The sequence below is a fragment of the Anser brachyrhynchus genome, assembly GCF_964034855.1.
Source record: "Anser brachyrhynchus genome assembly, chromosome: 3".
Taxonomy (NCBI): domain Eukaryota; kingdom Metazoa; phylum Chordata; class Aves; order Anseriformes; family Anatidae; genus Anser; species Anser brachyrhynchus.
In genome coordinates this window covers 39,427,229-39,451,578 of record NC_137696.1, presented here as the reverse complement: position 1 = coordinate 39,451,578, position 24,350 = coordinate 39,427,229, and the positions used below count along the sequence as shown (strand labels likewise).

The 24,350-nt window shown below is 40.3% G+C and overlaps 1 protein-coding gene across 4 annotated transcripts in view; it reads right to left on the bottom strand.

Annotated features, from left to right (window-relative positions):
- Positions 1-23,529, bottom strand: part of STRN (striatin) — a 69,584-nt gene extending 46,055 nt beyond the window's left edge. Inside the window, exons 1-4 of one of the 4 annotated variants that reach the window (XM_080584745.1) lie at positions 23,041-23,529; positions 10,614-10,717; positions 4,072-4,145; positions 1,225-1,300 (exon numbers count right to left, since the gene is read on the bottom strand). In XM_080584745.1, the coding sequence (XP_080440871.1) occupies positions 1,225-1,300; positions 4,072-4,145; positions 10,614-10,717; positions 23,041-23,337 (551 nt within the window). In that variant the 5' untranslated portion in view covers positions 23,338-23,529. Of the gene's footprint in view, positions 1-1,224; positions 1,301-4,071; positions 4,146-10,613; positions 10,718-11,961; positions 11,986-23,040 lie in introns of those variants that run through there. The other 3 variants (XM_080584747.1, XM_080584746.1, XM_080584748.1) reach the window with 3 other exon arrangements.
- Positions 23,530-24,350: the final 821 nt, after the last annotated feature.

Genomic DNA, 24,350 nt, shown 5'->3' with positions numbered 1-24,350 from the left:
AATGATCAATATTCTGGATAACTCTGAAGAGCAGAAATACTAGTTCATGATAAAAGCTGTCACAACTCAAGGATATGCACTTTTCTAGCAAGAACATCCTCATCCAATTATTTAACAATATTCTTTACATAAACACATTTGCAGCAAAATACTGACTGATGACTATATCAAAATCAAATGAGTCACCTATGCAAAACAGAGTCTGTCAGTAATAAAAACTCGTTATTCAGCAGCATGTAACTTACTCATGAATTACACTGGGAGGGAATGACTTGCCTTCAAATCACTGATCCAAGTCAAGACTACTTTATTTACATTTATTCAACTTACATGCAAATATATGGGTTCTTGAAAAAGAAAAGGAAGTAAAAGCCATCCAACTGACAAACTGTACAATTTAATTTTGTATAACTCCTTGGAAACAGGTCCTCTCCAATAAAGCCCAGACTGTCCTTACTATCTCCCTCCCCTCTCATTTAATCTTCTGTAACACAAAAACAGAATTAGATATCAAAATTTTGCTAGCTGATTAGAAGGCCACAGAATCTAGCTATCATCATAGTGAATGAGTGAATGAGGCTAATGCATGAAAAAACAGACATGAGGAGACCTTGATGACAGGTCTTGAAGAGATCTTTTCAATTTAAACCAAGGGCTGTAACTAAGGCAAAAAAAAAAAACAAACAAAAAAACAACCAGAAATATGACCAAGTACCATGGAACTGCATAACTCATTATGAGCAAAATTCAAAAATTGATTTATATTAGACATTTGCTTCATTAAGATGAACTGAGAATTAGAAAGCTCCTAGTCTAACCTTCTTAGTGTTTTTTTTGCATGTAGAGTAGACCAAAACAAAAGTTATCCCTCTCCAACCCAAGTTATTTTTACTTTATGTAGCTGTAAAAAGAATTGTTTTATTTTTTAATTGCAAAAAGAATTGTAAAGTGTCATGACCCACTGTTCTTCCAAACAGATTGTTTTATTATACTCAGTAAAAGCAAATGAGATTTTCTGATGACAAGGCTTCTCACCTGAAGTTCTGAAATACTAATATTTTTTCAAAAGCCTAGGAAAAGTAGGGCAGAAGCTGTATCAACTTCATCATACTAACTTTTCTTCAAAGAAAATCTAACAGAAAAATCAAATACCACCATCACCACGTTTCCTTACCAGATACTTTCCCTTGCATTCATTATTCAAGTTCTTCTCTCTATACTTACTGTCTTAGCAGCTGTCGTCCTTGTTTCCATATTAGCTGGCTGTTTTGTGGCTGAATCTCTGTTTCATTCCCTTCATCTGGAAAAGATTATTTAATTATAAGCAATTTTTCCTTTGTCCTACTTCTAAAAAATATGTCCATCCACTTGTGAAGACAAATGTGATTTGTCTTAAGCTTATTAGGAATGGTTGAATAACAAAATAAAAACTCCAAGTTTCAAAAAATCAATCAAGAGAAAAAAATGCATATAGCATGTGAATCTCGTACTACCTACACGTAACAAAGATTGTCAAGTACATCTTACGGCAGGAGACCAAGTTCCACTAGTCATTAGTGCCTCTCCTTCTGTTTCACATCCAAGAGTCCCTTTTTCATTAAGGGGACAATCATATAAACAATTTGGAGTCCCATATTTGCATTAGCCTTCTAGTATATATATATGTGTGTGTGTGTGTGTACACTCGTAATTACGTTTAAATACACACACTTAACTGCAAACAATGTCAAGTACAACTGTACAAGTACTTGAACAGTATCAAGTACAATTATACCTACTTACAATTTTTGGTCAACCAGTTTCCTTATTATTGGACCCATCAGACCTATTCGCATCAACTTTACATTCATCTGTGTTTGTATTAGCTTTGGGGAAGGAAAAAAATACAGCAGTATTTGTTTACTTTTTAACTTGAAAAGCTGATGAAAAAACTTCCACCACATTTTCCATAACCACAAATCTGGATCCAAACAGTACTACGCTGGGAAAATCCACAAAAAAATTACGTGGCTGTTCTGGTGAGAAACCTACCTGAATGCTGGCAATCAGCAGCTACACATTTATTGCATACATAGCTTCATACTACACCATGGTATATTTTCCCCTCCCCTAGGAGACAAATAAGCATATGCTTCCCAAGATAAAAGATCTTGGTTTATTATCTACAAAAGATAATAAATAAAACTCTATAAGACTAGAAGCCCTTGTGATCCAAACACTGAAGGATGAACAGTCTTCCTGCATAAACAAAAATTAAGAACCAGAAAAACCTGTGGTATAATCCTATGAATGAGTATGTGATACAGGAAGGTTACTGTCCTTACTGAGAAGTCATTCTCCTTTAAATAACTGAATTCAAAACTAAACAAAACAAACAAGAAAACAAAAACCACAACCTCTACTGAAGAAGCTATCAAAGATTAATAAGAATTCACATGCAAGGGGAACCGTAAGAATTTTATCTATATTAAATTCACAAACCCATTTGATGGCAACCATGGGAAATCATCAATTGCACATAGATCTTCTAAGAAGAATTGAGCACAGCTGGACCCAATACACAAGCTCACTCTATGCAAGAGTTAACACACAACTGAGATAAATTTCCCTGAAAATAAATTTTGAAAGTGGAAACCTTCCTTCTGAAGGCACTGTTAAATACATCCACAGTCAAGAGTTCTCTTTTTCTTAAGACTCAGAAATGATGACTGCTAGCAGTAACAGCAGTTTATAGACGATAATGAAGGGACTTGTATTACAAGAAAGTAACAGCAGATCTCATGAGAAGTAAAAAAGATATTAAAAAAAAATCTGATCCAACTCTTTCTTCTGAACTGTCTTACTGGGTTCCCAAGAGATAACAGAGTAAACAACCAACAGGGATGCATTTGGAAGAACTTCTAGAAACACTTCTGTATTTTTTCCCTCACTGGCAAGATGGGGGAAGAAGAAAAAAAAAAGAACTATCTATCCAAGACAACTCCAATAGTTGTTAGAGCAACATGCTATAGCTCCACCCTGAGAAACTACAAAAACGAGAACTGTAGAAGCTATCAGATATCTAGGACGTTGGTGTGATCAGGACAAAATTTTCTAGTGGGTTAGATACAGATTGGAGTCTTCCACATGAGTAACACCAAATTAAACAATTTCTTCAGTTAAGGAAATGACCTGGATAATAATATGAAATAGAACTTCTCAAAAACTTTGTTGTATTTTGGACAGGAAAATCCTGGTGTAAAATTTCATCATCAGCCGGTGCAGAGTTTTTTGGTTGTTATTGTTTTTTGTTGGTGGTGTGTTTTTTTTCCCCAAAAAATGATCTTCTGAATCCCATGAGGTAAGAGCTAAACATGACAGTAAAACGTGCCAACCCTTAGACAAACCAAATGACCGAGCTGAAGTCTGCAGACTATATATTCTTCCTTTTTATCAGGTGATTCTGGTTTTGTTGCTCTAGTAGAAGCATCAGGGGTCTGAGATGCAAAAATAGCTACCTATTACTTCTCCTCTCAACCTCTTCACCTACAACATACAAAAGGCATAATCCTCAAACCCTCCCCCCCACCCCGCCCCCAGAGAAAGTAAGGGTAGATAGGAAAAGGGAAAAAGGAAGTAATTGCAATTCTGAATTCCTCAAGCTGACTGCCATTGTCAAACTCTCACTTATGTCTAATACATATTTTCACACAAATTATGTACCATAGAGTTCACATCCTTTGCTATTAACTTTTCTTTCAGAAGAATTATTCAAAAATAAAAGGATTCTATAGCTATAAATCTAGTAACTCTCTGTTCCAAAATATCCATACACATTACTTAAGAGAAGATAAATTATTCTCTTCAGAAGCAGTTTGCTGGGTTTGCATTTTTTTAAACTCATTTGAGACTCTTTTAGAGCATTAACATACTTTTAATTTTACATTAGTAAAATATAATCTTCATTAATTATGTCTATTCCCACTGACTCTACTAAGCGGCATATTTCATCAACACCATCATTTAAGCATTTTCACAAACCATAGTTGAGTTTTTATGTCAGTAATGAACTCATTCTTCATGAAGTCTTACCAGAATCATAGTTTGGTGGCTTCATATCTCCCTGATTCAATTCTGTGCCATATTTTAATTTGTGATATTTAGCCCTGAAAAGAGAAAAAAAAGGAAAACTATTAGCACATTTAAAGGGTATGGATAAATACATAAATGTCACCTGTCCTCGCTACAAAAGTCACTCCTTCTTTCTAGCGTATGTACAAAACAAGTAATTTCAGCAGGACTTAGATGTGCAATTTTGCCTAATTATTTTTTCCAAGATTTACAGGTATTTGCAAAGCAAATACTAATGAAACAGATCAACAGACAGTAGGTTGTACAAAATGGTTTTACTTCCTTTTGGCAATATGCTTGCTTCTCCCACCTTTACTTCTTTTTTTTTTAAAAAAAAACTATCACTAAACTATCAAACATTTTTACTATCCACATAATTTTGTATTTCACTGTCACCTCAGTTAAGCAACTTTTTTTTCCTTCTTCAGGCTCTCCTTAGTGAGAGGCTTTCCTCACTAAGGACTACTCTATACCAGTGCTAAAGCCTAGTGCTGATAGCAGCCCTGCTTCACCAGTTTCTCATACAGCTGCTAGAACTGACACTTGACTGAGTTAAAAATGGAGACTTCTCTTTCAAAAATACTTCACCTACAGAAGGCCTATTGTAATAAACCCCACAAAGCATGCTATATGATAGTAAGACTAGCTAGAAGAAAAAAAGCATTATGACTGAAAAAGCTTCATCTTACAGAATCAGTGTCTATAGACTTTTAAACACAGAAAATAATGCAACAGTAGTACACCATTACAAATGTACATATAAGTTATTAAAGATTCATCAGAGTAGATGAAGTCTTATAACACAGTAATAAAGAGAAAAAGTGAGGCAAAGAGAGCCTCACTGTCTGTTCCCCCTTATCTCACACTCATAGGAACTCCAGTCTCTATGATTGGTTTTGGCCAAATATGAAAGCTTTAGAAGACTCCAAAACCCAACTGCTTCCCTATGAAGTTTTGTAGACATTCCTAACCGTGTAGAGAACCAGCACCCTCAATACAAGAGAGAATTGAGGCAGTACTCGACATTCAGCCTGGCAGCAGCAGGATGACCGACTGGCACACATGCAGGCACAGCTCCAATGCAAATGCAGCGAGCTGGGTGTAAGAAGGCAAGACAGAGGCTACAGAAGACAAAAAGGGAAAAAGAACAAACCCTCGTATAAATGAACATGAAAACAGGCTTCATTGCCTCCACAACTCACAAGGGAACTCTCCCACTTAAAAACTGTTTTTACAAAAATGAATGGGTGTGATACGTCACAACTGCATTAAGCAAGTGCCACTAAGCTAGAATGACCCTATCAAGAGTGACTAGAGACAGCTTTCAAGTTACTTCTGCCTCTTGATTGCTTCTCAGGCATCCTCAGTATGTTATTCTTCTGTTTTCTTTTGCCTTTTCCTATTCCATCAAGCAAACTCATTACTTCTAATAAAATGATGAGGGTAGCTAGCAATGCTTAGTAGTTCTTTTCCTTAAGTATTGACAGTACAAATTCCCTACTGATCCAGCTGCTCTCTAATTATAATAAACATTTAATTCCAGATGAGAAGGGTAAGTGCAGAGTGAAGAAATGTCCCCTTTATATCAACAGTAATGTTTTGTCTCTTCTAACTGAAAATTTCCCCCCTCATTACGTGCATTATAGAATCAGTTCAGCAAAGTGAGAGCATTCACTCCATCCACATTCTAATCTATTAATGGTAGGTTTTTTTCCATTTTTCTTTTTTTTTTTTTCCTCCTCATAATGCAAGTTTTTTTTAAAGTCTTTATTATTATTTCTTACTACAAGAGGATAACCTAGATTACATGGTCTTAAATGCCATAGGGTCTTAAATTTATTTCATTACTAAGCTGGACTAAGACTTCATCTTTCAGAAGATTCAACTTTGGGCAAAACAGGCAGAGAAAAGTAGAAATACAGATATGAAAAAAGCTGACAAACACTGTTAGCTCTTTAATTGCCTATCCCAAAAAGCAATCCTTACTTCTAGTTTTATTGAGAAAGTTAAAAACAAAAAGCCGTAGACCTTTGCCTACATGAAGTGACAGAAAATCCAACGCCAAACTCAAACCTGAATTAACTAGAATGGATTAGCATAAACTCAGGTAGCTGAGCAAGACACCAGCCAGATATGAAGCAGAAATATGAATACCACGTCAGAGTACTTGACCTGGTGAACCCATCTTCAACTACAGTCAACTTCTAGTTTAGAAGAGAGAAAAAAAGAGATAGATAAATAGCTAACAGCACATTGAGAGGAGGGGGAAATCTATACTAATTCTGTTCTAATTAGTAGCATCTTTACTGTACAGATGACAATGTCAAAAGTATGAAAGACAATCTTCTTCCTTCTGAAGTATGTTAAGGAAAGAGCTGAACACAAGGATTCAGACTCTAAGTCTGCAAGGAACAGTCTTGACCATTCAATTTCACATACCGAAACCAAAGGGTAAGAATCTTTTCATGAAAGAAACTAATTCTTGTCTATACACATTCTTAATATGCTTACTCCCTTAGCATGTTTATATTTATCTAATCCTACAGTAACCAAGTGTCTCCTGCCCACCTGTCATGCTTAATTTCTCCATTTCCTCAGAAATTACATATTCCAGTTACTATCTGCTTGAAATTGGCCCTCTACAGTTCACTTTGAACTCTAGTTCACATATCACAGCAGTGAGATGCTATTATCACAAAGGAAATCAAATACATTTCTTCTATAAATCAGTGTACAGAAAAATCAAAGTTCCTCCACCCTTTGTATCACCTGGTCAAAAACAAGGAGGTGGCTTCGGGGGTTTAGGGCAAGTGGAGAGACCAATCACTAAGGCAAGCCTTATTATCTGAAACTTGATCAACTTTGGTAGTATAACATCAATTTCTGAAAATTACATCTGCATTATTAACAGTATGCAGAAATTGGAAAATTACTTGAAAATAACTACCTTAAGGGCACAATTTTACAGGTGTTATTTTCCATCTGAAAACTAGCCTTGCAAGTTGTTTGGAAGAATCCTATTTCAGAGCTGTGAAACTACTTTACCAGGAAGATAGCCTTCGTAAGGTAAGTATTACAATTGCTCTGCCTTTTGCACTTTGTTGTACAAGTCATTTATTATTAGTAGTAGTGGTATCTTTAAACTGTGTTTCCTTTACATGAACAGTGGTGCTTCGAGACATTCAACATTGCTGCAACAACACTTGAAGAGCTGCTCAGGAAAATGCTGAAAGCTTTCATCCTTCTAAATTTCCTGAAATTGAAAGCAACGAAACTTTTCTGAATGCTTCACACAGAAAAGTTTGATTCCAATCAAAAAAGGCCACTGTTTCTTGGAAATATCTGTCGCCAGACCTGCAGCATCTGATCCAGCTGTGCTGAGGGAGCCTGCCAAAACATCCGTAGAAGATCTAGGAGTCGCCGCCAAACCAAGAGACATAAACAAGAAAGACTGCCAGGAACAGCACTGCAAGATATTCTACCCAGGGGAGAGGGCGCCAGCCTTACTCTGATCAGACACACCACTGCAGAGAACAACATAAAATTAAATCAAGTGTTTCTAGAGACATGGCCCAAGAGTCGAGTTCTTCGGTTGGAATATGTTAAGACAGGAAATGACCTAGACTAGATTATTAAATTAGACGTGTACTTGACAGAAATAGAGCAACCAAACGTACTACATTTTGGTTAGCTCCTGAAAATCCAGAGAAAATAATGCAATTTATTGGTGGTGGAGCAACCATCAATATAGTAATAAAAAGTAACCCTCAGGTACGAATTGCCTCACACTGCAATCTACTGGATGTTGGCAAAACTGCTGATGAAAAGATGGTACTGCTTAACTACTAATTATCTCCCTTCTAAGTTCTCTTCTCCTTAGTGTATTAAGACTTTTCAGCAGAAATAACTTGGCTTCATATACAAACAATGGAAAGGTAATCTCACAATTACTGAGATAATGACTGAACATTAAAACTAAATTTGTCAGAAAAAAGCGTGATAATCCTTACGTAAACACCACTTTCTACCTTCCCTGCTATAAAATCATGCAAGTGCCATGAAATCGAGAACAATGACACTGCTTCCAAAGCTTATTATTTATAATTAGCTTTGGGAAAAAAAAAAAAAAAAAAGATTGGAAAAAAGAAATGCTGAATACCCACTCTACGAAATAGCAGCTCATAAAAGCATGTACGTGAGAAAACCAATATCAATCATTTCTTGCTCTGAGGACACTGCAAGCACATTCTACTCTGGGTCACAATTTCACATTCTGTCCCTTTACTAATAACCTATTTATTTGACCTATCTAGGAAGACTTTGGTACACTGCAAGGCCAGGGCAGAAATGGAAGAATGCAGGGATGTCTCCCTGCCCCCTCCCACCTGCACCACCCTTGTTATAACTTGACCAGAAATGTTTTCTTTCTACCTCATAGGATCTCATTTTTCAGTCCTGGGTTCCCAGTGGCAACAGCCAGCGTATAAACTGACTACTGGCTGACCAGGCCAATAGCTGATTTAGGGAAGTGTTGGGAAAGAGATTAGTGCTTCCAAGCTCAGTGTGTTGCCATTCCTTCAAGTATCAAGCAAGAACACTTGCTGGAAGACATTGCCAGCAGAAATACAAGACCATTTCTTCAGTAACTGGCAAACAATACTGCTGTTTAAAACCACAAACTGTTATAAATAGCTGTTCCAGCACACACCATTCACAAACATCACATTTACTTTGAGAACTATTTCACTCCCATAAAGAAACCATCAAACTCGATCAGATCAGCTGCCCATGTAGTTTACTGACCTAAGTAACCGAGGCTAATAACATATACTGCAGAAAAAAATGTAAGAAAAAATACAAGATATGTATGTAAAAACTTCCAACGAGAGACCACTGGGAATTCTTCCTAATTCTGACAGTGAATGCTGCATTAGGATTTAAATGCCTAATTAATTTAGTTGGCTCTTACTGAATGCAACTGGTAGACATTTTCATTACAGATATGGAAGTTAAAAATATTCACTCTTACAAAGCTTCTTTGATAGTGCACAGAAATATATTTATCTAGTCTGATAATTTTGGATAAATTACTAATTTACCTGGATTATGAACTTGAAGTATTAGAGATAACTTAGTAACCAGGATACCTCCCTTAGTTTTGAAATACAAGAAATGTTACTGAATATCATTCCTTATAGCATAACTTTATCTGTACAAGAACATACTCCGTTCTCTCTGTCTTCTTTTAAAGTGACTCCAATCTTCCTAATGATGCTTCAAATAGACTTTCCATGGCTATAAACTACTATCTCCATTATGCAGACATTTGTTATTTTTCTATGCTATTTGATATAAGATCAGAGCCATAAGAAGGCCTGGGCAAAAAGGCCGTCTACCTTAGCGTTCCTCTGATAACTCCCTGAGGCAAAAGCAAGTATGCTGAAGCTCTGAGGCTACTGATATCCAGAAAAACGGTTGCAGCCCCATGCTAGCAAATAAATTGGTAACTACTGGAAAAAGTCAAATTGGATGGTGTAAGGCATGTCTCATATGCCAATAGAGCCCATGTAAGATGAGAAAATATAAATACAATACAGTGATGTACAACTATTAGAATGCTTTTTTTTCATCTAGCAGCAATAATCTATTCCTCATATGTGCACATGTATATTTCTACTAAATCAAGCAATTTAGAACAGTTCGTTTTATTAACGTTTTATGAAAGTAGGAATTACGTGATAGAGAAATGGTACTTAAACAATGATTGCTTTGCAGTAGTACCACAAGTATACACTTCAGTTAAACATTTTAAAAGACATCTTAATAATAAATAAAAAAATAATAATTAAAAGTCAACCTGCCCTGAAGTAAATCAGTGGAGTAGAAATACTTCTCCAAACACAGTAAAAATAAGTTGTTTGCCTCAAAGATTAGAGCAACAGGAAAATATGTATAGAACAGTATAGCAGACTAGAGACTTCCATTGAAATTCCCATAAACAAAGAAACAAACGTTTTATTAACTGCTAAACAGACATTTCTTCATTCCTTACACAATTAACCAGAAGATATTCCCATAGAGTCTATCATATTGTAAAGTCTAAAAACTTAGCAAGATCAAAACCTAACAGTTACTAGACTGAAGACAGCCAAGATGACAGCTACTAGATATTAATAAACAAAGCTAGCCCTTTGAACCAAAAGAGAATACACTAATTCTGGGGTATAATCTATACAGTTAGGTGGAATCTTACCAAGGAAAAGGAATTAACTATTCATCAACTGTGGGCTTTCCTTGCATATTTCTGGAACCACATCCTATTAGCTATTGTTACCAGAATACAGACATTTAGACTACTATTTACTATTGGTAAATATTACTATTTAACAATTTGTGAGCTGATTGTATACACAATAAATTTCTCTCATTTTGGTCAAACACAGATGCAACGGTATCTGTCTTCAGAATGTTGTCATCGTGTACTCATCACTAAATCAACGTACCTTTCCTGTTTAAGTGCATATTCCAGCATTTTGATTCTCCGCACTAGATCCTTCTTCAGATTTTCTTGTCCCTTCCTTTCACCTTGAAGGAAAGCGATCTGGGCCTGCAAACGAAAATATTCAATGTAGAAACTGTTTCCTCAAAACCATTCAGCAGAGCTCAACCCTTCCTCCCGCCTCAAGTTACTTTAAAATTGATTTGTACAGTTCAAAAGAAGTTGGCTTAGTGCGTTTCATAAACATTAAATGCCTAAACTATACACTGCATAGATAAGCCTTCTAAACTTCATGTTCATTACAGATCCTAAAAAAAAATACAAAGATAAGAAATAAAGCAATTTTAATTTGTTTGACGGGCTTTATTTACTTTCATGGATAAACATTCAATCAATGATAAGGAATAGATAAAGTAAGCATACAAAAAAACCTTCAGCAGATGAAAGCATTTATCAACAATAAGCAGAAGATGGAAAAGTATTTCTACTTACTATCTGAAGTAGTATATAATTAGTACACTGTTCTACAGATACATTAGATACATGATACTAGTCAGAGAAATGAAGTACAGCATGTTCAGCTAAAAGAAAAATAAAACCCTGTTTGTAATACAGTGCCAACTGTTAATTATAATACTTACTAAAATAGGTTAAAGAAAGCTCTCCAGAAGTACTGTAATTAAGAGAGAAAAACGGGAACTAGGGAAAGGTATTTTGGTGAGAGAGAAGAGGAGAGAAGTGGTACAGAAGTAAACAGAAGTGTAAAACAGACATCTAACCTTTATCGACTTTCAGCAGAGAGTAGGTATTTAGTTGCCTGTGAAAAACCTCCTTTAAATGGAAAATGATGATAACCACAAGATACTCATTCCTAATCATAAAGGCAGAACTACCTGCTTTTGTACTTCATGCTTAAATCAAGCCCATTACAAAAGGCAGGTTCTCTCCCAGCTCATGAAGTACGACTTAGACAAAAACACCTATGGGTAGTCTCCACGCTTCAGCCCCCCTGTACTGCCAGCTGCCCACTGTTTTCAGTATCACAAGCTTTGATGCTGCCTCCGCAGCTAAGTCTCAAAGCATTTCATGTATTTGCTGAAAAGCACGAACAGCCTAAAAGGCAACTGGTCTAGACCATCAGCTGCTGAACACAAAGACCAGTAAATCTTTCATTTCTGCAACCACCCTTTATAAACAAGTCTGGTGTTTTCTACAGGTACTGCAGTCTGCACCAATCTCTCAGGAAAAGCTTGGGAGAAACAGAAATATTGTGTCCCTAGCTGCCATGATCTTGAAAGCAGTCCCCAGATATTGTAATTAATGGAGCCAGAGACTTCTAAAGAATAACTTACTTGACTTTAGGTTTTTACCTGGCTTGATGGTGGTCAGCTAGATCAGCTGCTTTAAAGTAAGATACCAGCTGACTTAAATTCATTGCTCAAACACAGCCAGTAAATAGTGTGACAGACACCTGAAGAAGCCCTAGCTAACCGTCACCAACTACAGCAGCCAGGTTATGACGCGTGACAAACATTGGCTGCTCTCCAATGAAGTCTTCATCTTCACTGGGGAAAATGTATTTCACTTCCCAAAAAGCCTCAGCTGAATCAAAGGAAAGCACCAAGCTTCTCCTCGCTTGGCACTCAATCTGGAATGAGCAAAAAGCTGCAATCAAATTTAATGCTCACTGTACAGGATAGGAAAGTTGTGGTACCGTCTTGGGAGCCATCGTTTCTTACACTGAACATTTTAACTGTGCAGTGAGCATTTCAGCCCCAACCAGCTTATCAATGATAGAAACACGTCAAGCGCATACAAATCAGTTTACAATAACTGTACAGGCCCCCAGATTACAATGCATAGAGCTGTGCACCCTGATAATAATTTCCCTCTCCATGATCCAAACAGGCCCAGCAGAAACAAACACATACTGTTCCAACTAAGAAAGCGAGAGAACATTAAAGAATACTATTAAAAAAAAAGTAAATAATGTGAATATGCGGTCAGCCAAAATGAAAAGGATTGCCCAGTGACACCAGGCATGAAGCCCGTGTCCCTGCAGGCCGGCCAGCAGCAGCCAGCCTGGGCCTGGCTCGCCCACTGCCCTGCGGCAGCACAGCCATGGCGCGGCCCTCACCGCCCCAGGCCCAGCGGGGAGGTCGGCCGCTGCCTTCACCGGCAGTAGCCTGGGCAGAGGAAACACATGGCCTCTGAGTGGCTTTGAGATGAGAGACTTAACTGCACTTGATTAAAAAATACTGTACTACACACCTCCTTTACATAAAAGTGAGCAGCGCTGCTCGTCACTGCACGCCTCTGCTATAGGGCAGGCCGGGCTCTGTGACCTGAGTAATCATTTGAGAGCCAGCAGCTCTCAAGCACATAAAGTAGCGTAAATAGCCATACTAACCACCTCTGGAGTTGAAGCACCTGTGTTTTATAATTCAGCAGGGAAAAAAAGGATTGTGCTGTACCTACTCAGAGCCACCAGCACGCTCTGTAGGTAATACCCATACTATACATGAAGAAAGGCCGCTGGAAGAAATGTTAATTGATTCTTTGAACCTCTTTTACTGTCAGTGGTACACCAACGCTGTCACTGATGTCTTATAACTTTTCTTGTTCCTAGGCTTCCAAGAAAAGCTCACAGTTATTACTCGAAAAGCACGCAGCAGCAACAACAGGCTGGAATCAGCAACCCATGAGTTGCCTTTCCAGCCCTGCACAGGCTTTGGCTTTCATTTCATTTCACATTCATAACACAAAAAAGTAAGGAGAACATTCCCCGATCTTTCTCATCAGGAATTAGCAATCCTTATTCCTCATTTATGGAAGTATGGAATAATTACAATTAGGTTGGTCTTAAATCATCCTTTATGTATGCTGAAAGTTTCCTGTCACTAATTAAGAAATTCTTGATGAAAATATTAAGGTTAAATTGTAACAAACATGAGGACAGCATTAAAATAATAACTAAAATCTTACATTAACCATAATACCAAACAGCCCGTATGTCAGAAGCATATTTCCTTCTTTACAATGTTTGGCAATTAACTGGAAACATGCAGAGGAACCTAGATGTTCATACCATAAATGCAACAATTTGTAATATAAATGAATAATACTTAATTTACATAGCTAAAATGACAAATGATGAGATCGAGCAGTATTTTCTCAGTCTGTAGCACAAAATGGTTATAATTCTAGGTTTATCATTTCTGATCAAAATATTTAACCAATACCTGTATAAATATCTGTGCAAACAGTTCACATGTAAGAGGTCTGAGTGCTGACATGACAGAAAGTATAACTGAACTGCACAACTACAGTTTTCTTATAATTACAAAGTAAATGGCAGAATTTTATAAACAAATTTGGACTGCACAGACAACTTCTTGTTGCAGCTTTAGTGCAAGCCAAACCATAGGTGGGAGCTACCTGACAGCTACAGAGCAAGGGAGGAATGCTTCAGTTCCCCATAAACTGTAACACTCACTGCTTTACACTTGTGCTTTGGCCACTCCTCGGAAAGTTTGCCAAAAATGTCAAGAATTCACAACCATGCCCAACAAACAGGTTTTGCGACAACTGACCTTCTAGCTAATAAAATGCATCAAGCTGTAAACTAGTCATCAGAAACCTCTAAAACTGCCTACGGGGATCACGCAAAAACCCATATTGTTTCTTGCCCTATGGGTGGGGCACAGCTCTCTATAACGCAGCCAGCCCTGCTGGCTCAGCACTAAAGCATCACAGCAGCATCAACCTCCTGTTTATTCCCAGCTGAGTGCTAGGAGTTACTGTATTACAGCTAATCTGTTAAATTAAAATCAAAAGAGTCATGTGGAGGGGAAGAAGGGGAGAAAAAAAAAAAAAAGAGCATTAGGATACCTGGAACAGTCTGATAGTCTGTGTCAGCTACTCTTGTACAGTCCATTTTTCCCCCACTTTATCTATTAAAGTTTTTGGTATTACCAACTGCAACAAAAGCTTTAAGTTTCAAGTGCATCTGGTCTAAGATAAAAGCACTGTAGCTATCTTAACTATTCCACTTCTTCACCATGAGATTTTAAAAATAAAATTCATTTTTAAGTTTAAAATAAAAAAAAAAAAATAAAAACAAAATCTCATGTGCATTGCTGTTTTAAGAAATTCCCCAGCAGTCTCTAAGGTCACTTTACTGTGAAACCAGCAAAACTGTAAGGCAACATGTTACTTAGCACTGGGTTAGAAACATTATCATTATTTTTAAAGTTGTTGCCTTCCTAATACATGTTTTCTAGATACAAAAATACCATCAAACAGTTACACTGCATATTAATACATACAGATTTTGTCAACGTTTAAAAAGTAGGCTGAAATTTACACTTTCTGGAATCATCACCCACAGTGACAAGGATGTCAAAAGGTATACCTGCGCATCTTAGACTGGCATCTTGACATTACAGAAAAGCAAAATAGTAACAAAAATTTTAACTTGAACAGAAAATGTTTACAAAGAAACAATGCTATGGCTACTAAACAAATTACTCATGTTTACTATCAACTTCTATCTGCTTATAACTTTTACAGCTATTTTAAGTTAAAAGGGTATGTTTGTGTTTTTTAATTATTAAGACTCAAAAAACACTAAATGCCTTTCCATTCATTTCTTTAAAATATTTCTCTTAATATTTTAAAATAAGTATCACTTCAAATGTTGGGGCACTTGAAGGTCAACAGACATCATTTGGCAAAGTAAGAGCTATTAAGATATGCAATCCTGTACATATCACTTCTCTAATTCAACAACAAGGTCTTAACAGGTTGGGAGATAGAGAGCAAGGGAGGGAAAACACACTGAGGAAAATATTGTAAAAACATGTAAATAGCTAGAATAGCGAAACAGCTTTACAGATGGATCAGCCTACAACAGTCGTCCTAACCGGTCTGCCAAGATCTGCCAGAACAATTCTGCAGGCTGTCAGGTGTGCTCAGCATTTCAGATTACAGTTGCCACACGGAAGCGATACGTGTCAAGTCTGTTTGTAAATAGGTGTAGGCATGCCCTGAAGAGTCAGGGGGAGAAGAGGAGATAAAAACCAGGTATACCTGAGTGTGTACATGAAGGGGAAATAGCTGCGGTCTAGCACCACTGGCAAACAATTTTTCAGGCGCCACACTTGAGAAATGTTGAAAGTCACACCCACAAATTTGCAGTTCCCAGTCCTCTGAGCAAAGAGAAACTAGGATGCTTCTCTGTGTGCCTGCAGCCATTTAAGATAACACAAAATGCGGTAGGACCGCAGGCAGGAGCAGGATGCGGGTACTGATTCTGAATGCTTCCCATCGCGGAGAACATCTGATCCTGCCGAGCACGTGAGGTCTGAACTCCCAAACCATCACCAGGTTAAAACACACTTGCTGCCTTCTGTTTCAGGATTTGATTTTACTCCAAAAAACAGCATCAGTTTACTCCATTACTGGCATTAGAGATAAGCGCTGGAAAAGTTAAACCATCCAAAATGAGATCAAAGATATAGCTTACAGTAAGAAAAGAGAGTTGCAAAAGCCATTTGCTTACATTCTTCATCTCTTTGAAAAGATTGTTTCAAAACCAACTCGTTATCAGTCAATTTAAAACTCCTAGTAGGTCATCCAGAATCAAAGATTATTTACTAATTTATTCCTGGCAATACCTCGATTACTGATTTAATCATCTCACCCAACAGGAACACTTTTCTTTCTGCAGTTTGAAGTGCTTTACTATGTAGATCTCTTTTCAGATATCCAGTCTCTCTTTTATCCGCTCCTTGGTACTGCCTTTCACTATTCTAGCAACTGCGAACATTAAAATATCTGCTGAGTTAGACAAGCAATATACATTCAGCTTATTTAATCATTCTTCAGAATTAAAATTATCTTTAATCCTTCAGTCCTTTCTGTAGTACACTTAAGTGGCGAGCATTAACTTTTTTTTTTTCCTTTTGAGTCACAGGAGCATGCTCCATGCAGACTGACGTAAGGACAACGAGATGACATTTTAGACGTGATGTAATTCTGTAGGCAACACTGTGGTGCCTTGTCACAAAATAGCAGCGTATTATGAGCTCAAGTCCAAACTGTAGATGTCCGAAAATAATTCCTTTCCACTTGCCATACAAGATCCCACGCACAGAAGGGCAGAAATGCAGCAAGAGCAACCAGCACCAAGACCAATAAACAGACTTCTGGCCCGCATCTAAACTGCAACAATGGACGTTCACGGTCCAAATGCATCACTTGGGCACTGCGAGACAAGGGAGAACAAATCTGAAGGAGAAAGGCAGTGGCTCTGCCACAGGAAGAGGAGCGAACCAGACAACCGCATGAGCATTTGCCAGGGCAGTGGGCGCACACTATTGGTTTTCGCTGCCACCGTCAGGAACACCTACGCCGTGCCCTCAGGCACGCACCGCCACCCTGAACTGACCGCAGCACCAAGTTGGGCAGACACAAAATGAAATAATTTTGTTCTCACCTCCTGTTTACAAGCACAGCTATGAACATCATGCATGCCGGTTCTGTTGGATGTTTTTGCAATCCTGCCCTATGCGCCTGACTGCCCTAAAAGGAAACATATCCCTGGCTAAGAGCAGAAAAATGCAATCTTTCCACACTGCAATCTTGCATTTAACTTCTTTGTTGCTGGGTTACTTCAATATATTCAATTTTGGTTTGTATTAGCAAACTCTGTACAAATAGGGAAACGAAATCATCTAGATGAATCAAACTACCACCACACACCAAGTAGGCCACTATAATAAAATAAACCTTCATTTTTCCTCTTGAGGGTATTTTTATTTCTAGTGTATTGTCTGCAAAGGTTGGATCCTGAGAGCTCTAAAGGGATACAGAAGACCTGTTTCAAGTATCTAAGCATTCCTCAGCATTTCAAAACCAAAAGATGACAATCTCTCCCCTGTTTATCAGTCAGTTCCTGCCACTTCTTAGCTAACAAACTTGGAAAGGATGATTTGAGGAGGCCTGGCAGCCTTGCCAAACCAAATATGTGAGTAGGTTGCTGACCAATACCCATCTATTTTCTCACAGAACTGTGTACAGATATCAATTTTAGTTGAGGCTTAACATTTGTATAGCCTTATTTCTTTTAGCATTAAATCAAGGTGAGCCAAAAATCCCTTCAGATGCATGCGATCTTCCTTTGGGAATCTTACACAGCCTGGTCTGGAATTAGTAAATAAACTCTCCGTGTCTACTGAAACGCAGATAAAGGGCGAGTTATATTTGCAACTTCTTGTTCAAACAGTGCAAAGTTACTTACCCCTTGTGCAATAAAAGTGACATGAGCCAAGACCTTCAACAGAAAAATGAGTCCTACAGCTGGAGTAGCACACAGCCATACCAATTTAGTTTATAAACACGCATCCAAAAAGACACATGATCCTTCACTATAGGCTAACCTGACATAAAAAAAAGGTTGTGCACCCAGACCAATACAAATTATTTTTTACTTTAGTATTAATTTAAATATTAAATAGCAAATCACGAAAATCAGAAAGTACTTTATTATTCTGAAGTATAACACTGTGAAAAAAAGTTTCTAAGCTTGAAAGACCACTTGGAGACAATGGTAAGCCTTCACACATCTACAAAATTCTATGCCTGCTCGTACCATGTTCACATTTACAGCAGCACCTTCCTAAAAGAGTTAGACCCATTTAAAAAGCATTTCATGCACTTTTGCTAACTTGCAGGTTTTAACAGATTTGAGAGGAATGTGAAAACCTGATGCTTGGAAACACTGGGATCATTTATGCAACAAAAAATATCACAAGTCTATAAAACTCAAGTACAGACCTGCAAAGAACTGGTCTCATCAGATTTTATTTACATTCTACTTCTCCACAAAAGCTCCAGATTTCTCTAATGTAGCTCTTTAGTCACTCAGCGTCTACTCCCACCAGTCCTCCTGGTTTGAATAAGACAAGTCATGACGGCTTATCAATGAGAATATGGGGATTAGCTGGCAGTCGTGCATGTAGGCAAACAAACAGGAAAAAAGGAGCGCAGAAAAGCTTCTCTTTGCTTCACACAAATTTGGCAACTAGAAAGTTTGCTATGAGAAGTTATCAGAAGATTTGTTAAAAGAAGTTATCAGAAGAAAGAACATCTGGTAGTCACTGAGACCCAGTTAGCATCATCTTTCCCAACTAAACATGCCCTCAGTCTTCTGACTTATTTTCATCCACTTTTCTTTTGATTTATCTGATGTATTTGAAACACATAAGTTGAAAATATTGTCCTTTTGGGGTGGAGAGGAATTTAATACTAATCACTGTTTTCTTTGTAATATCTGCCTTACCAGAAGAAATATTTTATCAAAGATTTCCACAGCACTTCTGCCAATTCCTTTTTCACAGAGAACCTCTGAGATTTGATGTACGTGTTCATATCTGAAAAATCTTACACAAAACTTCTTCAAATGCCATTTTATCTTCCATTTTATTGTCAAAACCACGTTCAACGCCTCAGGAGTTTTCTTCTAACTAAACAGCTGATATTATCAACTTAGCGCTTGCTTCTTTTTCTCTGAGCAGTATTTCTGTATTGTCCAGCTATCAGAATGATTTTTGACTAGAACCGTTAACTTAATAAGAAGACCACGATCTAAAAGCCAACTAACAGTAAATATCAACTATTTCTGAATCAAGTAACCAACGTCCTAAAACACACTATAAATAGCCAGAGCCATCTGTCTGATTTGTCCCCTCTCCTCATTACTTTAGCTCGCCTATCTCCAAGGACACAATCTTGCCATTCACTAAGCCTGGCTTCACTGCCTGCCTTTTGCCTCAGAAAAGCAGCAGCAGGAGGGAAGATCACCACCAGTGACCCCCAGGGAGCTGCAATTGCTAAATCCGACTTCCATAACCGACCTCAAGTGTTTATCTGTCATTTCCACCACATTCCTTTTATTACAGTTGTTTGCTATCATTTAACCACAATTTATCTCATTTCATAACTCCTTCCCTATCTTTTTTTTTCTCCCCTCTCTCTCTCTCTCTCTCCCCCCCCTCTTGGCACTGTCTTACAACAGGAATATTTTCAACAGAGCTGCAGAGAGACAAACACAGGATATTCGCCTCTCTCCATAACCTCTTTGCAAGCCTTCTCAAAGGAAAGCTTACCTAGTCAAAACAATTTCGGCATAACCGTATCGGGTCCCACTACTCCAACCATTCCACCACTTCGGAGAAACAGTTATCAGTCGGAAGAAATGAAAGCTATCAGCGGAGAGGACAGGAGCGAGAAAATTCCTTAGCAGGGTTTGGGGTGCCTACACATACATGGTATAGCAGTTTGCTGCAATTTAGAGCACTTGTGAAACGTCAGGCACAGCAGCAGAGTATCTGCAAACCAGCATCTTTGCCAGAAAGGCATTGATCTGTCAAAAGCAAAACATGCACCTTACTCCCTAGGAGCAACAGAGCGTTCCCCTGGGAAGCCTTCCCCACTGACTCCGCCGGGAGCTCCCAATCCAGGGCCCCCACATGCTGCCCCCGAACGCAGGGCGCTGCTCATTAACGCTGCTCATTAACACCACCAACAACGGAGCAAAACAGGGAACCACCCCCGGGCAGTCAGAAGGCCCACGGCTGAGGCCAGGCAGCAGATCAAACCCTGTGCGCCTCCAGGAAAGATGAAAATGCCCGTGGGTCTGTGCACGTGCTCGTCTCTTGATCAAGCTGTTGGGATGGGCTGGTCCAACGCATAATGACAACTTTGAAATGCCGTGGAAATGCAGTCCAGAAAAATGCAGAATGGAAAAAAAAAAAAAAAAATGGAAGCTTAAATCTTTTGCAGAACAGGAAACCCATTCTTGTCAACTCTCCCAAGCAGCTCCTACAGAACTTAACAAAAAGAAAGTTGCTCGTTTCTGAAAAGATACAAAAACAAGCGATAGCACTATAAAACATGGTTTGTGAATACCAGAAGGAAAAATAGTAAAGTTAGTATTTATTCCTAGTGAATTACTACACAAGGCATCATGAAAGTTTATTATTAGGGTAATTTTTCAATCTGCAGATGTCAGAGTACTGTAAACACAAAGCAAGCGTTAATAGTGAAATACATAATTAGCATATACGCATCTAGGGAAGCCCTGTATGAATCTGTTTTCAATTTGACTTGAAATACACAGCTTACTAATGACACTTGCATAGACATAAATATTGAAGTCCTCTTTCACCCTGAATGAAGAAGATTATATAGTAGAGGCAATAATAGTTTTTAAAGATTAAAGAAGAATAATTAGAAAATCACAGCAAACATGGATACTTGCCAGGGGAAGCAAAATTTAGGCACTTGATAGGAAGAAAAACCTTGGGAAAGCAGTGTTAGACCAGTAATTAGGAAGAGAGCAAGATGCCTGACATGTCAATTCACGTATTTTTCTAAACTCCGGGAAAGGGTGTGTGTCACCTGAATAAGCATCACATAACTCAACAGAAAGGTACTCTAGCTGAATATCACATTTAATTCCACACAACTAATTACAAGGAAAAAAAAAAAAGAAAAAAGAAAAAAAGAAAAAGAAGCCCAGAGGGGAAGAAAAGGAAGACAGGAAATCACAGTTGGATTGACTTATGAGGTAGTTTTCAGAAAGAGAGTATAGCTTAACTAATCACTGACTGCGGAGCAGCAGCCAAGCAGGGCAATATCTCAAGTATTTAAATATCACAGCAGTAAGAAACTAGAGATAAAAAGTCAACCTCTAAGAAGCAAGATGAATTAGAGATAAAATTTATGGGATATTAACAACACCATACAAAAGAGGATCCCTGCCACACAGCCTTCCAAGAGAGCAGGCAATCTAACATTTAATTTACATTGGACGGAAGGCCAGTAAAGTACAATCAGGAGCATTGTATCTTTATCTCGAGAGAGAGAGACTGCATGACCTCAAATTTCCATTATTCTGTTAAACACTTCCAAATATATAGGCCAACAAAAGGCTTCGGAAGCAGCGTGGAATCTGTTTTTAATTAACGCTGCTCATCGTTCGCTTGCACATGCAGCACCTCGAAAAGCCCTCCTGCAGCTGCCGAGCCCCTAACGCAAACCTCTCACACGGATCAAAGCACATTCGACCGAACACGGTCACAGCAGACGTCATGCCTGATGCCTGCGGAGACAGCCAAGAATTTTGCACCTTTCTGAACATGACTCTGCAGCAGATAAATGCTGTTACGGCTTGTGGCAATGCCAGTCACAGCTAATTATAACTTTATTGAGACGTTTTGGCAAGAGCCAAAGGAGTTGAAGCAAGCAACTTGTAATCGGGTTATATTCCCAGTTCTGCCACCGAGAATACACGACTTCGGCACACAGCTTCAACACTCTGCTTCCTTCCTGCTGTCTCTTCCGCGACACTCACCAAGCTTTTGAGGGATGCTTGGGAAGGCGGGGGAAGAAGGGGAGGAATGGCATGCCTGCCTCTTGTCTTGGAGGGCACTATAAATGTGCACAGTGTTATTACTAGGAGAGTACTGGCAGAACTTCTGAGGACCTGTAAAACAGACGTTGTTCTCCAGAGCAATCTGTGAGACCTGTATCAGCTATGCAAAAACACCCAGGGGAGTCTCATAAATACCTCGATATGTGACACGCAGTGTTCTTGTTACACAAACCTAAGCTGGTTACTGTCTACGTAATAATTACTGGATATAGTGAATAGAAACGCGATTCTGCTACTAACAAATTTTTCATCAAAGCACTGAGGTTAGAATAAAAATTACATCTCTCTCGTGCTCACAACCACTTCGTTTGAGTTCCTGCAAGGGAACCAAGGCTGGGCGAGGAACGTCACATCTGCCACTCTTCTCAGAGGGGTTTTGCTCGATGTTACTATAGAAAGTACAATTAAAGGGGTGACTTTCCTGCGAATTAAAAAGAGAAAAGAAAAAAGAAAAAAACAAAAAAACAGAGAAGTGGCTGATGTTGCTAAACTGGCTCAAGACTCTCTCTACGAAGCCAGCACGTTCAAGGAAAGGAACAGAAAGACAAGAGATGGCCAGGAAGTTCGGGGCGAGGACGGGAGACCCAAGAAGGAAGCCCAGGAGACACGGCTCCCGCTAAGGCGGGCTGGGAGGATTTACAACCGAGACTCCTCTGCTGAACAAGCCCGAGGAAGCTCCCCCGGGAAGGCAGCGCTCCCCCGGCCACCCATCAGCTGCCGCCGAGCCCCGGCACCCCCCGACGGCTCCGGGCGCACGCCGCAGCCCCGCAGCCCCACCGCCGGGGGCAGCCGAGCGCCTCCCCCGGCCGCAGGCCCCCGGCGGCTGGGGCAGGGGAGCGGCCGGGAGCCGCCCGCCGCCATGTCGCGCCGTGCCCCGCCGGGGGTACCTGCCCGCCGCCATGTCGCGCCCTGCCCCGCCGGGGCTCCCTACCTGCAGCTCCGCCCGCTCCGCCTCCCACTCGGCGCGCTCCGCCTCGAAGCGGCCCCACTCGTGCTGCAGGAAATGCAGGATGCCCGGCACGCTGTACTGAGCCCGGGACGCCGGCACCGGCGCGGCGGCACCGGAGACCCCCCCGCCGCCGCCGCCGCCGCTGCCGCCTCCTCCTCCTCCCGCCGCCGCCGCCTCTCCCGGCTCCAGCCCCGGCCCGCCGGCCGGCGGCGGCAGCAGCAGCGCGTTGTTGTTGTTGTTGTTGCTGAAGAAAACGCCGGGCCCCGCTTGCTCGTCCATGGCCGGGCCGGCTCCGCCGCCGCCCCCGCCCAGCCGCGTCCCGGCAGCGGCAGCGACCTGGGCGCGTCCCACCCGCCCGCCGCCGTCACCGCCTGACAGCCGCCCCCGCCGCCTGCTACCGCGGCCCGACGGGGACAATCCCGGAGAGCGAGTCGGCCGCCAGGCCTGCTGGGAGATGTAGTGCCCACGGGCGGCGGCGAAGGGAGGCCGGCAGGGGGAACTTCCTCTCCGCCTCCTCCTCCTCCTCCTTCTCCTCCTCCCCCCCCCTCTCCCTGCCCGTCGTTCAGGACCGACGGCGCAGGCAGGGAGCCTCTTCCCCAGGCAGTGCCGCGCTGGGGCTCACTGGGGACATGAAAGGGACAAGTGTCGTGCGGCAGCTCCACAAACGTCCAGCAAAGGCTGCGATTTCAGCTCCTGGTGGTTAGGTTCTGTTCTTGTCTGGCCACGCTCGCAGCACTGCTCAGTGTCAAGGCACGGGAAACTATAGGTCCACCACAGAGTGTTAGGTTTCCTGAAAACCTTTAGGATGGCACAACAGTGCTTCTCAGGAATTACCACACTGCCTCTTCTGAAAGGATAAACAAGGCTTTTTGAGACCGATGGCAACACCTCAGGTTGAGGGCACAAGCTGTCAGAAGCATTGCTCTCTCATACCTTTCCCAGAAGCACAAAAATACCACAGCTGGGCTTAGTTTCCCTGTTACACAAGAAGCTGGGCTTGCTAAAGAAAGATGCGCACCACCACCACCAGGCTTTACAGCAGGACTTCGTGCTAGCAGCTCTCAGACCTCTCCCCGTGAAGACAGACACGTGGAAGACTGCATCAGCCACAGACGGGTGGCTGCTGAGCCGCGATGGGACATCCTCAGCTCGCAGCGTCAACATCAGCCCCTATGCGCCCCACAAGCACTCCGCTGCTTGCTCAAGCAGCGCTTCCTGTTCCGCTCTAGCTGTTCTGAAATCGCGCTTGGCTTCATAACCCAGACCTGAGAAGTTATAGCTGCGGCTGGTGG